We start from the raw sequence: 13,399 nt of genomic DNA, 5'->3' as shown, positions 1-13,399 counted from the left end.
TGGGACAACTGGACAAGAAAAATTAACACCAGGTGACTCACAGACCTAAATGCCAAACACAAAACCATGAAGTTTCTAGAAGACAGTGCAGGAGAAAACCTAGATGACCTTGGGTGTGGTGATGTTGTAGATACAACACGAAGGTTGACCCATAAAAGAAACAATTGAGGACTTCCCTGGTGGCTCAGTGGCAAAGAATCCACCTGGAGTTTGATCCCTGATCTGGGAAGATCCCACGTGCCACACAGCGACCAAGCCCGCGTGCCACGGTCGTTCAGTCTGCTCTCTGGAGCCTGGGAGCTGCAACCGCTGAAGCTCCTAGAGACCGCGCTCCACAACGAGAGAAGGCAGCGCGGTAAGAAGCCCGCACCCTGCAACCAGAGAAAAGCCTGTGCGGTGAAGACCCAGGCCAGCCAAAAATAAAACAAAGAAGGACTTCCCTGATGGCTCAGACGGGAAAGAATCCGCCTGCAGTGCCGGAGACCTGGGTTTGATCCCTGGGTTGAGAAGATTCCCCTGGAGAAGGGAACCTACTCCAGTATTCTGGCCTGGAGAATGCCATGGACAGAGGAGCCTGGCAGGCTACAGTCCATGGGCCCGCAAAGAGTCAGACACGACTGAGTGACTTTCACTTTTCACTTTCAGCTGACACACAGAACTTCATTAGAATGAAAATCTGTTCTGCAAAAGACAGCACCAAAAGAATAAGAAGATAAGTCACAGACTAGGAAAAAGATACTTGCAAAGGCCATATCTGACAAAGGACTGTTATTCAAAAATACAGAAAGAACTCTTAAAACCCAACAAGAAAATGAGTGACCCAACTGAAACATGAGCAGACAATCTTAACAGAGCCCTCAGCAGAGAAGATATGCAAATGGCATCTGAGCACATGAAAAGAGGCACCGCCGCTTAGAGAAATGCACACTGTAAAACAATGAGTATCACTCTGCACCTACTGGAATGGCCAAAATCCAGAACCAAGTGCAGCGAGGACACCGGCGCGGCAGGAGCTCACATCCAGCACGGGTGGGCTGCACACAGCGCAGCCGCGTGGAGACAGCTGGTAGCTCCTTACAAACTGCACTCTCACCACGCGCTCCGCAGTCATGCCCCTGGGGGGTACCCAAAGGGGCTGAAAACACGTCCACACAAAAGCCTGCACAGGATGCTTATAGCAGCTTCATTCATGATTGCCCCAACCTGGAAACAACCAAGATGAACTTCAATAGCTGAACGGATGAAGAAACTGTGGTACATTGGACAATGGAATATAGTCATGTAAAAAGTGAGCTGTCAGGCCACAACGAGACACGAAGGAAACTTCAGTGCGTATAACTAAGTGAAAGAAGCAAACGAGAAAAGGCCACATACTGTGACAGTCCAACCTGTGACATTCTGGAAAAGGCAAAACTGCAAAGAAAACACAAAGATCAGTGGCTGCCAGAGGCTGGGGGAGGGGCAGGGAGAGATGAACCGGCGGAGCGGAGGGTGCTCAGGGCGGCGGCCGTACTCTGCACGGGACTGTGATGACGGGCGCACATCACTGTCAACTTGTCTAAACCCCCAGCGTGTAAAGCACCAGGATGAAGCCTGATGTGAGCCAGGAGTTCCGGGTGACGACAGCTTCTCAGTGCAGGGTCATCGACTGCAAGAAACGTGCCCGCCGATGCAACAGCTGGGGAGCTGTGCCTGGTGGGGAGGGGCAGATGGGGGTGCTCTCTACCTTCCTCTCAGTTCTGCTGTGAACCTAAAACTTGCTCTAAAAAATAAAGTCTCCTTTAAAAAATCAGTGACAGAAACAAAGAAAATTCAAACTATCTGACACTACATGGGAAAAACAACAGATGAGAAAAATAAAATCGTTACAGTGATGAAAGCCACTTTAGGAGTTTCAAAGAATAGGAACAGCTATTGTTAAAACCCAGTCAGGAACACAGAAGACAAGTTTGAGAGACGCACACAAAAGGGGATGGGGAAGGACAGCTGAAGGAGACCGTGAGGAGACAAGGGATCCTGGAGCACAGACGGAACAGACAGGAAACAAGGAGAAAAGACACCTCAGTGACACAGCGGAAGAAAACGTTCCTGAAGGAAAGAAACACAGGCCACTGTCGAAAGTTTAAAACGAAAAATTGGCCATACGTGTGCACAGGAAGTCATAGGCCTTGGAGGTGCAGGCCCCTGCGGGTGCCAGGCAGGCACACAGCGTCCTCCCCTGGGCTGGACCAGCTCCGACTGACCCCCAGGGCGCAGGACCTGCAGGAAAGGGAGTTGGAGGCTGACGGGCAACCCAGCCCTGATGTTGTTCAAGCAGAAAGGCGACACCGGGCCTGTTGGGCCCCGGCACCGGATCCAGATGGTGAGAGCGAAGAGCTGCCCGGGTGGCCCAGGGGGCAGGAACCCCTTTCAGGACAAGGCTGAAGCTGAACACCAGGAGAAGGCAAAGAAACCCTGGCTCAACCCCGTGGAGAAGGTGGCCCAGCCCTAGCTAGGGGACTACATGGGTTCTACTGAGACCCCACCCAGCGGTGCCCAAGCCCAGCCCAGCCTGCTGTTGCTCAGGGCGACCTTTCCACACACCTGGGAACCTATTTAGCCTGCGGAGCCTGTTTCCCGGGCTGTAAAATGGAGTGCTCCCAGCTCGGCCTGCTGGGGCTCCTGAGAGGACAGAGAACAAGCTGTGAGCAAAGCACCGACCACTCTCGGAAACCCGCACCTGTGGGCGGTGCCCGGCGTCTCCGTGGGACCCAGCGCGGGCCTCCTGCCAGAAGAAGCATCGGGGTTCACAGACCTCCTTCCACCCTCCCTGCCCCCCGGGGGCCTCCTCCGGGTCCAGGCCACCCGGGCACCAGCCACCGCCTCCCCAGCCTCCCTTCAGTCAGCTCACGCCCCTCCTCCCCCGCTGGAGCACCCAAAGGATGCCCCGCACTCGTCCCCCACCCATGAGCTCCGGCCCCCAGTTCCCTTCTGGGTCCTCTTTGGGGCCCTGCAAGGCTCCCCTCTCTGTCCCAGAGGAGCTCGGCTGCCCCGCCGTCCTGACCGGCAGCACTGCGTGTGCACCGCTCTGTCCGTCTCCGTCACACACCTGGGAAGAGCTCAGAACCAGCCCGGCGGATGGGAGGCTGAGAAGAGGCGTTGGGCGAGGGGGGTGGGGGGGCGGCCCCCGCAGCGACCTTCCCGCCAGGGGGCGCGGGCCGGGCCCGCCCCGGAGGGACGAGCGCTGCGCCGGTAGGCGTCGTGGCGGAGGCGGGCCCGGAGCTGGACTTGGCGGGAACCCAGCCGTCGGACGCTGGAAGGTTCTCGAGCCTGGGCGCGAGTTCCCGGACAGGAAGCGCCGGGACGCGCGGGCCGGAGGGCGAGCAGCAAGCCCGGTGTCTCCCCGCGCCCGCCCACCGCCCTCCGCCCTGCGCTGCGCCCGCGCCGGTGAGCGCCTCACCCGCCCCGGCCCTGCCGTGCGATCTAAACTTCTCTGCGCTCCAGCGCGCTCCCGAGTCTTGTTAATATGATTTTGCCGTCTGCGTCGTCACCTTTTCTCCCCATTTCCGCCCTCCTCCAGGCTCTCGACCGAGTGGGGTGCCGGGCCCTCTGTACCTACTCCAGCTCTGCCTGCACACACCCGGCAGCCCTTTCCCCCTTTGCAGTGAGCGCAGCAAAGCCAGCAAAGGGTCCTCATTCCAGCCCGCCCCTACTCATCCCCAACCTCGGGGTCCCCTCCACCGGTAGACGCCCCAACCCGACCTCTCAGCCCAGGCAGTCCATACTGTAAATGCTAGCCTGCCCCTTGGGCCCTCACACCCTTCCCTCACACCCCCCAGGGCAGAGTCCAGGCTCCCCCACCACCCACCTCCCAAGTAAGAGCATCCCTCACCCTTCCAGGCCTTCAGGTCCTGGGATCTCCAACGCATATTCCCAGGTTTTCTAATCTCCCCCCACCCCCACCCCGCCCGCTAGGGATGCCCCCCCCCAGGAAGACCCATCAAGCCGGCACCAATCGTCCTTATGCTGTCTCCCCCATGCACTCGCTCCAGAGAGAGGGGGACTCTCAGGAACAGAAGGCTGGTCCCAGGGGTGGGTCAGGGCTCTGAGCTTGAGGGGGGACAGGTTTAAGCCACAGCAGGTCCCTCGGGCCCTGCAGTGGTTAGAGGAAGCTCCCTTGGGTCCCCAGGCTTTCCTTGGACAGGGAGTCCCAAAGGGCAGAGACCCAAGGTGGGTGGTGGGAGGGGTGCACAGGTCCCCAGGAGGCTTGGCACAGCCTGGGACCACCTGCAGCCCTCCCTGCCAAGAGGAGGGGCGAGCTCTAGGGAACTGGCCCTGGGAACCCTGCAGGCTTGGAAGACTGGGCCATGGGGGTGTCTGCCTGACCCCCACCTGCAGTCCACCCTGGAGGCTGGCTTCCCCAGGTGTGCAGCCGGGTGGGCTGGGCCCCAGGTGGATGAGTGCAGGGCGGGCCCCAGGCCCGTGCCAGGCGACCTCCTCCAAGCGCACTCAGTGCCGCACAAACTTGTCTCCCGGGATTTTTCCACACAAAACACTACTCCCAGGGAAGCAACCGGTCTGATGAGCTGGTTGGGCGTGCAAGCGTTCCCACCCCGCCCTCCTGGTGCCCCCGCAGTCCTGGCCCACAGCGAGGCCCCAGCAGCAGTGCTGGGCCCGGGATGCAGCCCAGGACTCCTCAGCTCGCAGCAGCCGTCTCCGGGGTGAGCCCCGGGGCCAGCAGTCTCCGGACCGCCAGCAGGGTAGGTCACCCACCCTGTGCATCCCCTCTGCCCAGCGGCTCCACCCCAGGCATCACCTGGACCTTCCCAGGGACCCTCCTCGACCCCTCTCACCCCTGACACTGACTTCTGCCTCCCTCCCCAGTCTCCTCCCCAGCACTGACCTCACCCCTAGGGCTGCCTCCTGACCCGACCCCACCTCACCCCCAGGCCACTGCCCCCAGCCACCATTCCCACCTGGGACCATGTCCCCTGCCTTCAGGGATCCAGGGCCCAGGGTAAGGGTGTCCCACAGGAAGGAAGGCCGGTGAGGGTGGGCCCACAGTGACTCTGCGAGGGGAGCCCAGGAAGAACACGAAGCCGCTGGGCCCCTGCCCCCCAGCCCTCCTGGGCTCAGCCCTCGCCCCACTCAGCCCGCCAGGGGCCTGTCCCGGATCCCATGCAAGCCTCCCCAGGAGGCCTTGGAGCGGGCGGTCTGGCTGGTGGGGACGCTCCAGGGAGACTTTGGGGCAAGCCCCGCTCTGCCGGGCTCTCACTCCTGCTCTGACTCCTGGGCCGCCCCTGTCCATGCAGCTCCAGCCCTCCGGGTCCCTGCTGGCCTGGACTGCCAGTTCCTCCCTGCGTCCCCAGCCCGGGCAGGAGGGCCCCTCTGAGTCAACCCCCCGGGGCAGCCCCGCCTGCCCCCACTGAGCTGAACCCTGACTCACGTGTTGGGAACTGCCTCCCACCCCCACAGCCTGGGGGGCAGAAGCCTGGGAGGGGACCAGAGAGGGCCCAGCCAGCCCTTTGGAGGCCTCTGCAGAGGAGAGGGTTAGGGGTGACTTCCAGGGTCTACGGGATGGATATCTGGAGGGCCATGAGCTTGCGGTGGGCCCATCTAGCCTCCTGCTTCTGGGGTCTCTTGGGCACCAAGGACTGACCCCGTCGAGCCCTCTTCACCCAGAAGCTCCACCCCAAGCCTTCAATCCTCAACTCAGTCCCTTGGCGCCCAAACCCTGCTAGGCCTCCCACAGGCCTCAGGTTGGCTGCCTGGTCCTCGGAGTTTCCCAGAGCACCCGGTTCCCCGGGCAGGGAGGGCCCTGGCCCTGACTCCCCGAGGTGGCCGCCCTGGGACCTTTCCCAGCGCTCGGGACAGTAGGCCCGAAGGAGCAGCTGTGGCCTTACAGGCAGGGGACAAAGGCACAGACCCTCGCTGCCCGTCCGGGACGGGCGGAAGGCAGGGTGACGCGCAGGGCCTGCTCTTCCGCCCGAATTCCACCTTGAGCAGCCCCGCCCTCCCACCTGGCCCAGGTGTCCCCGCCCCTCGCTGAGCTCAGGGCTGGGCGGTGTCGGCCTCTGAGCCAGCCCTGGGCGAGGCCAGAGGGGAGGGGACTTCAGGGACAGGGCCGCGCGGGAAGAGACGGCGAGACAGCTCGGGCTGGAGGTGGCGACGGGGCCCAGGCCAGGCCGACCGCCCCGTGCCCGCCGCCATGCAGGACGGTAACTTCCTGCTCTCCGCCCTGCAGCCCGAGGCGGGCGTGTGCTCCCTGGCGCTGCCCTCGGATCTGCAGCTGGACCGCCGGGGCGCCGAGGGGCCGGAGGCAGAGCGGCTGAGGGCGGCCCGCGTCCAGGAGCAGGTCCGCGCGCGCCTGCTGCAGCTGGGCCAGCAGCCACGGCACAATGGGCCCGCTGAGCCCGACGGGGCAGCCGAGGCGGCCAGAGGTAGGCGGATGCGGGCCAGGTGGGCACCGGAGGGTGGCAGGTGGGGGTGGCCCCAGGGGCGTGGTGGTGCCAAGGCTGGAGGCCGCCGTGGGGCGACTCCGGGTTCAGCTCCCTGACTCACCCAGGCTGCCTTGAGTCACCGCCCCACCCTGCCAGGCGTGGGAGACGCCATGGGTGTGGCCTCTACCTCCCAGCAGGGACCCTGGGGTCCTCAGCGTGAGCCAGGGTGGGCCCCACCTGTCCCCTGTGCCCTGAGCCCCCTGCCCCAGCCAGACATGGGAGAAGCGGTACATGGCCGGCCGGCTGGCTGGGCCCATCTCGGTCGGCAAAGCCAGGACACGCACACGTCCCACATCCCACGGGCTCACACGCAGTCTCAGAGACACCCGGACACACACGTCAGTCCCCGAGAGACACAGACACACAGAGACACAGACACCCAGACTCTAGCGTCCACCCCTGGCCCCTTGGGAATGAGCAGACAGGACGGTGAGGGGCGGGGTCTGGAGCTCCTGGGGGAAAGCCACTGCCTGTCGGGGCCAGGGTCTCCCTGCGGGATTGTGGGGCGGGGGGTGGAGGGCCTGCCAGAGCGACCCGGATACTCCCGCTGAGAAGAGCCCACGGGGAACGCCCTCGGGGCCAGGCAGCCCCCTGCGTGCAGAGACCCAGCTCCACCGGGCATGCATATGCATGAGTGTTGCAGCGAGCTCAGGGCGCTTCTGGAAATGTCATCCCCTCCTTGCCAGGCCACAGCAGCAGGCACCAAGGTCAGGCGGGAAGGAGAGCCTGTGGGATGTCAGGGTCAAGCCCCGGTGGCAGATGCTCGAGGGCCCTTCCCAGTACCGGCCTCCAGTGCCGGTTGGGAGATGCGGGTCAATCAGTGTAGGGGCCGCCGGTTCCTGCGTCCTCCCCGGCCTGGGCCTCTCAGCCTTGCTGGTGGCCCAGCTGGATGCCCAAGGGTCATGGGGTAGAGGAGGGAGCAGGGAGGGGTTAATTACCACCCCAGCTACCCTGGCAATTAGGGGGAAGAGGATTATAATTTTGGGGTGGGGGTAAGGTCCCCAGGCCGGGGGTGTGTCCCCCCAGGCTGAGCCTCCCTGGCATCAAAGGGTTAATAGCCCCTGCCCAGAAGCCTCATTAACCAGGGCGGGTCTGCCAGTTCGGGGAGTCCCCCCAGACCTAGCTGAGCCAGAGGCTGGGAGGGGGCCCCCTCCCCTTCACCCCTGCCCTGAGTCCCTTCCGCCCAGTCTTTCTACCTTGGCCTTCGGCGGGTGGGACTCAGGAACCCCCTCCCCATCCGAAGGCCCTGCCCAGCAGGTGAAGCCACCCCAGCCGGGCTCCCGCGGTGCTGCCTGGTGTGACCTTTGCTCCGCTCCTCTCAGGGTGTTCTCAGCTCTTGCCGCCTGCCTGTCCATCCGCATGTCCATTTAGTTGTTCCTTCAGCGTCTCTCCATTCTCCTGGCCTAGATACTCACTCATGTGCCAGTCTGTTCACCCACCCGCCATGTTCTGGCCGTCCAGGCTGCCCCCTTCCCTCTGCCCTCCGCCCACCTGCCCTGTCCACTCACCATGCAGTCTGGCTGGCTCCTGTGCCCTGGGCTTGTGTGTGCCGGGCGTGGGGATGGCCCTGCCAGGTGGGTCAGGGGCCCAACCCCAGGACACAGCGTGTCCCTAAGCACTGCAGTGTCACCGTCGTGTGGCCAACAGCACAGGCCAGGCCCATAGGGGTCCGTGCGGCTTCCTGGGCGACGGGGCCAGGCACACTCCCCAGGCTGCCAGGAGGTCAGCAGGGTGAGCGCGTCTGTCCCCCCTGGGGGGCGGGGGGCTGCCCTGCCAGCCTCAGGGTGGAGGGGAGGCAGGAGGCCAGCGCCTGCCGTCACCCCAGCGGGCTGTGCTGCCCCTGCCCCGTCTACAGGTGCATCCAGGGCTCAGTACCACACCTTGCAGGCCGGCTTCAGCTCTCGCTCCCAGGGCCTGGGCGGGGAAACCTCGGTGAGTGACGCCCCTCTAGCCCGGACCCCTGAGGTGGAGGTTCCGAGGGGGGCTGGGCTCCATGGTCAGGAAGAGGGGCCCGCTGAGCCCCCATGGCCCCTCACTGCCGTCCCCTCCCCTCCCTGCCCCACAGACCTTCCGGCCCATCGCCAAGCCCACCTACAGCCCCGCCTCCTGGTCTTCCCGCTCGGCCGTGGACCTGAGCTCCAGTCGGAGGCTAAGCTCCGTCCACAACGGGGGTGGTGCCTTTGGGGCTGCAGGGTACCGGGGTGCCCCGCCCACTGCACCGGTGCCCGCCCGGCCTGTGTCCTTCCACGAGCGTGGTGGGGCAGGCAGCCGGGCAGATTACGACACCTTGTCCCTGCGCTCACTGAGGCTGGGGGCCGGGGGCCCGGACGACCGATACAGCGTGGTGTCCGAGCAGCTGGAGCCGGCAGCCACGTCCTCCTACAGGGCCTTTGCCTACGAGCGCCGGGCCAGCTCCAGCTCTAGCCGGGCTGGAGGCCTGGACTGGCCGGAGGCTACCGAGGGACCACCCAGCCGGACCATCCGTGCCCCTGCCATGCGGACCCTGCAGCGGTTCCAAAGCAGCCACCGCAGCCGTGGAGTGGCTGCGGGCGGGCCCGGGGGCGTCCTGGAGCCCGTGACCCGCGCACCGTCTGTGCGCAGCCTCAGCCTCGGTGACTCGGGCCACCTGCCGGACATGCGCGGGCTGGACAGCTACGGCGGCCACCGCACTCTGCAGAGGCTCAGCAGCGGGTGAGCTGGGCCGGGTTTGCGGGGGTAGCCTCTGCCAGAACCCCAGTCCATCCTCAGATCAGCCTAACCCGGCTCTTGTCTCTGCAGATTCGATGACATCGACCTGCCCTCAGCAGTCAAGTACCTCATGGCCTCAGATCCCAACCTGCAGGTGCTGGGAGCTGCCTACATTCAGCACAAGTGTTACAGCGACGCAGCCGCCAAGAAGCAGGTGGCCGTCCCTGCCGACCACGCCCACGGACCCGCCTCACTCAGTGCTCTGGTCCCTAACTGCCCTCGCTGACCCCCAAACTGACTGGGCAGACCTGGGCCTACCCAGAGCATCCCCAGCAGAGGAAGGGTGGGAGGGCTGGACTTACACATGTCCAAACACACACGCTGACACCGCACACCTCTGCACACACCTGAATATAGACACACACGCCTGTCACTGTACACGCCTGCCTACAGCTGCACACCTCTGCACACACCCATCCGTCGCGTGCACGCTTGTTAACACCCGCATGCCTGTGCCCGCAGGCCCGCAGCCTGCAGGCTGTGCCCAGGCTGGTGAAGCTCTTCAACCACGCCAACCAGGAAGTGCAGCGCCACGCCACAGGCGCCATGCGCAACCTCGTCTACGACAACGCGGACAACAAGCTGGCCCTGGTGGAGGAGAACGGCATCTTCGAGCTGCTGCGGGCGCTGCGGGAGCAGGACGACGAGCTCCGCAAGAATGTCACAGGTGGCCTGGTCCCCGCCTGCTACCCGCCCCCCGCCCGCTACCCGCCCCCCACCCCCTCCCGCACCACCTGCCGCCTCTTCCCTCGGCCCCCACGGCCATGCCTTGGCACGTCTCTTTAGAGCCAGCCTCCACCCCAGGGCTCGTGTCCCCAAGGGTCGTCCTCTCTGCCCTACCGCAGCCCCGTGACCCTCTGGGTCACACCCAGGCTGTCCCCAGGAAGGCTGGTGGGTGAGGCTGGCAGTGCCCCGCAGGGACAGGTCAGGAGCCTCCTCCCTACCACCTGAGGAAGACAGAGGGGCTGGAGGCCTCGGAGGTCCCCAGAGGTGGTGCCTGACCACGACTGTGGCCCACCCACCACAGGGATCCTGTGGAACCTGTCCTCCAGCGACCACCTGAAGGACCGCCTGGCCCGGGACACGCTGGAGCAGCTCACAGATCTGGTGCTGAGCCCCCTGTCGGGGGCGGGCGGGCCACCCCTCATCCAGCAGAACGCCTCTGAAGCCGAGATATTCTACAACGCCACCGGCTTCCTCAGGTGCGCCGGGCGGCCGTGGGGCCCTGAGGTCCGAGGGACAAGGCGGAGCCACTGGGTTGTGGGGGGCGGGGGCTCTGGGGGAAGTGGACGGATCCAGCAAGGCAGAGGTGCTGACCCACGAGTGGAGTGGGTCACCAGGTGTCCTCCCCCCAGCCAGATGTCAACAGACTGCAGGCTCAGGTTTCTTTAAATCAGGGACTTGATCTGACATTTCTAACCTGCCCCCACCCCAGACGGTTTGAGGAGTGGACGGGGGCAGGCGTGCAAAAGCGTGGGAGCGACAGTGTCCAACAGGGGCCAGGAGCAGGAGCTGCTGGGGGCAGGCCCAGCGCGCGGCGGGGAGGGAATCGGGGCCCAGGAGCTCAGCCTCGGGTTCAGCTCGCTGTGGGGTGGCTCTGCCTGGGGTCCCTGTGCCGGCCTCTCACCTGTCTCCACCCGCAGGAACCTCAGCTCCGCCTCCCAGGCCACTCGCCAGAAAATGCGTGAGTGTCACGGGCTGGTGGACGCCCTGGTCACCTACATCAACCACGCCCTGGACGTGGGCAAGTGTGAGGATAAGGTGAGGGTCGGCCTGGGCCCGGGGGCCCCGGGGGCGCCAGCCCGCCCTGACCGCGGCCCCCTCCGTCCACAGAGCGTGGAGAACGCCGTGTGCGTGCTGAGGAACCTGTCCTACCGCCTGTACGACGAGATGCCGCCCTCGGCCCTTCAGCGGCTGGAGGGCCGGGGCCGCCAGGACATGGGGGCACCCCCAGGCGAGGCGGTGGGCTGCTTCACTCCACAGAGCCGGCGGCTCCGAGAGGTGGGCCCAGACTGGGGCGGGCGGGCAGAAGCAGGGGTCCCAGGCGACCTCAGCTGACCCTCTGTGCCCTCCTGCCCAGCTGCCCCTCACGGCCGACGCGCTCACCTTTGCCGAGGTGTCTAAGGACCCCAAGGGCCTCGAGTGGCTGTGGAGCCCCCAGATCGTGGGGCTGTACAACCGGCTGCTGCAGCGCTGTGAGCTCAACCGGCACACGACCGAGGCAGCAGCCGGGGCGCTGCAGAACATCACCGCAGGGGACCGCAGGGTAAGGCGGTGGGGCCAGGCCGGACAGGACGGGAAGGCAGGGGCCGCTGAGCGGCAGCAGGAGTGTGAGGTCAGCGCCGCAGACGGCACAGGCCTCGGCTCCTGAGGACGTGGGTTCTGTGCCAGACTTGAGGGAGGCGCCAGGAGGTCTGGGCTGGCAGAGCCTGACCCGCGGGCAGCTCGGGGCGCCAAGCACCTCACTCACCACCCTCCTCCTGCCGGCAGTGGGCGGGGGTGCTGAGCCGGCTGGCTCTGGAGCAGGAGCGCATACTGAACCCGCTGCTGGACCGAGTTCGGACCGCTGACCACCACCAGCTGCGCTCACTGACGGGCCTCATCCGAAACCTGTCCCGAAACGCCAGGAACAAGGATGAGATGTGTGAGTCTGGCCGTCCCACAGCCTGGGTTCCGCCTCCTCTGTGGACCAGGCGCTCACCTGGACTCTGCCTTTACTGCCGCCCTGGGGCCAGCTTCTGGGAGGCCGGGGTCAGTGGACAGGCAGGCGCGCCAGCTCCCTGGGGGAGCAGGGGATGGCAGGTGCCAAGGGGGCGGCGGGGGGAAGGGCGGTGGAGACCCACCTCCCCGACCTCCTGGCAGCCACCAAGCTGGTGAGTCACCTGATCGAGAAGCTGCCTGGCAGCGTGGGTGAGAAGTCTCCTCCAGCCGACGTGCTGATAAACATCATAGCTGTCCTCAACAACCTCGTGGTGGCCAGTCCCGTGGCCGCCCGGGACCTGCTCTACTTCGACGGGCTTCGCAAGCTGGTCTTCATCAAGAAGAAGCGGGACAGGTCAGGGCCCAAACCCTGTGCCCACCCTGCCCCCCGGCTGCCCCTGCCTTCTGGCCATGCCTGTCACCCCGCTGACCCCTGCCCCCCACCTCCCAGCCCTGACAGTGAGAAGTCCTCCCGGGCAGCCTCTAGCCTCTTGGCCAACCTGTGGCAGTACAACAAGCTCCACCGAGACTTCCGGGCGGTATGTTCCCGTGGCCCAGGGCAGGCGGGGCTGCAAGTGTGGGGCACGGAGGCGGGACAGGGGGGAGGGACAGGGAAGCCACGTTGCACAGGAGGCCTGGACGACCGGGGCCTGCTGCCAGCACACTGGACGCGGGGCGGCACAGCCCTGACTGTGGGTCCCCTCTCCACTGCAGAAGGGCTACCGGAAGGAGGACTTCCTGGGGCCGTAGGCGAAGCCTTCCTGAAGAAGGAGAGTGCGATGTGACCCAGCCTCCTAGGGAAGGGCTCAGCTCAGGGCTGCTCGCCAGCCGGCCTGGAGGAGAAGGTTGAGGATGGCCCAGGGGCCTCTCGCTGGAGCCCTGTCCACATGCAACGTGAAGGCCTGGGCCACGGGGGAGGGGAACGAGGGCTTGCAGCTGGGGAATTGGCTTCTGCGGGGCATGGGGGGGCAGGGCTTGAGGCTGCTCTGATGCGTGGGGTGGTGGCCAGGTCACACTGGAAGAGGTGGTGCTGGCTGTGGCCCAGCGGTGCCTTGGGACAGCCAGCAGTGGGAATAAAGGTGGCCGTGAACACAGCCCCTCGTGCTTCCTTGGCTGGTCAGGTCTGGGGTCAGGTCCAAGGATGCAATAGTGTCCCCAGGCACAGCCGTGCTTGCCCCTGAGGACACTCCCCCCGGGCCCATGCACAGATTTCTCTGGTCAGGGGACACAGGACCGGGGGAGGGAGCGTCCCAACAGCAGGAGAGCCGGCAGAGGGCGGAGGTGGACAGCAGAGGCAGCCTCGAGCTGAATGAGACACGTGTGCAGAGGAATGACCTCTTCTGGGGCAGTGTGCCCACTGCTGGGTTGTGCTCACGTGGCACTTGCACCCCAATGTCTCTCTACCTTGCCCCGCTCTGGGGGTGCCTGACAGCTTCACTCATACTGTCTGAGCCTTGGGGTCCAGGAGCTCT

At 65.1% G+C, this 13,399-nt stretch overlaps 1 protein-coding gene across 1 annotated transcript; it reads left to right on the top strand.

The window, feature by feature from the left end:
* Positions 1-4,633: 4,633 nt before the first annotated feature.
* Positions 4,634-13,021, top strand: PKP3 (plakophilin 3). Its single transcript, XM_061407603.1, has 14 exons — positions 4,634-4,739; positions 6,224-6,419; positions 8,335-8,411; positions 8,545-9,170; positions 9,258-9,381; positions 9,690-9,894; positions 10,255-10,429; positions 10,871-10,988; positions 11,061-11,228; positions 11,308-11,493; positions 11,718-11,871; positions 12,090-12,282; positions 12,379-12,466; positions 12,642-13,021. The coding sequence occupies exons 1-14, from the start codon at positions 4,659-4,661 to the stop codon at positions 12,675-12,677; spliced, it is 2,427 nt and encodes an 808-aa protein (XP_061263587.1). The 5' UTR covers positions 4,634-4,658; the 3' UTR covers positions 12,678-13,021.
* The last annotated feature ends 378 nt before the right edge of the window (positions 13,022-13,399 follow it).

This window comes from Bos javanicus, chromosome 29 (assembly GCF_032452875.1).
Source record: "Bos javanicus breed banteng chromosome 29, ARS-OSU_banteng_1.0, whole genome shotgun sequence".
In the NCBI taxonomy this organism is placed as follows: domain Eukaryota; kingdom Metazoa; phylum Chordata; class Mammalia; order Artiodactyla; family Bovidae; genus Bos; species Bos javanicus.
The sequence above is the reverse complement of the archived record's forward strand: the minus strand, read 5'-3'. Positions and strand labels throughout refer to the sequence as shown.

Excerpts from the sequence above, each read along its gene's own strand:
- PKP3 (XM_061407603.1), top strand. The coding sequence starts at position 4,659 with ATGCAGCCCAGGACTCCTCAGCTCGCAGCAGCCGTCTCCGGGGTGAGC. Across the intron at positions 12,283-12,378 it reads ATCAAGAAGAAGCGGGACAG|CCCTGACAGTGAGAAGTCCT; the intron begins GTCAGGGCCCAA and ends CCCACCTCCCAG. Across the intron at positions 12,467-12,641 it reads TCCACCGAGACTTCCGGGCG|AAGGGCTACCGGAAGGAGGA; the intron begins GTATGTTCCCGT and ends TCTCCACTGCAG.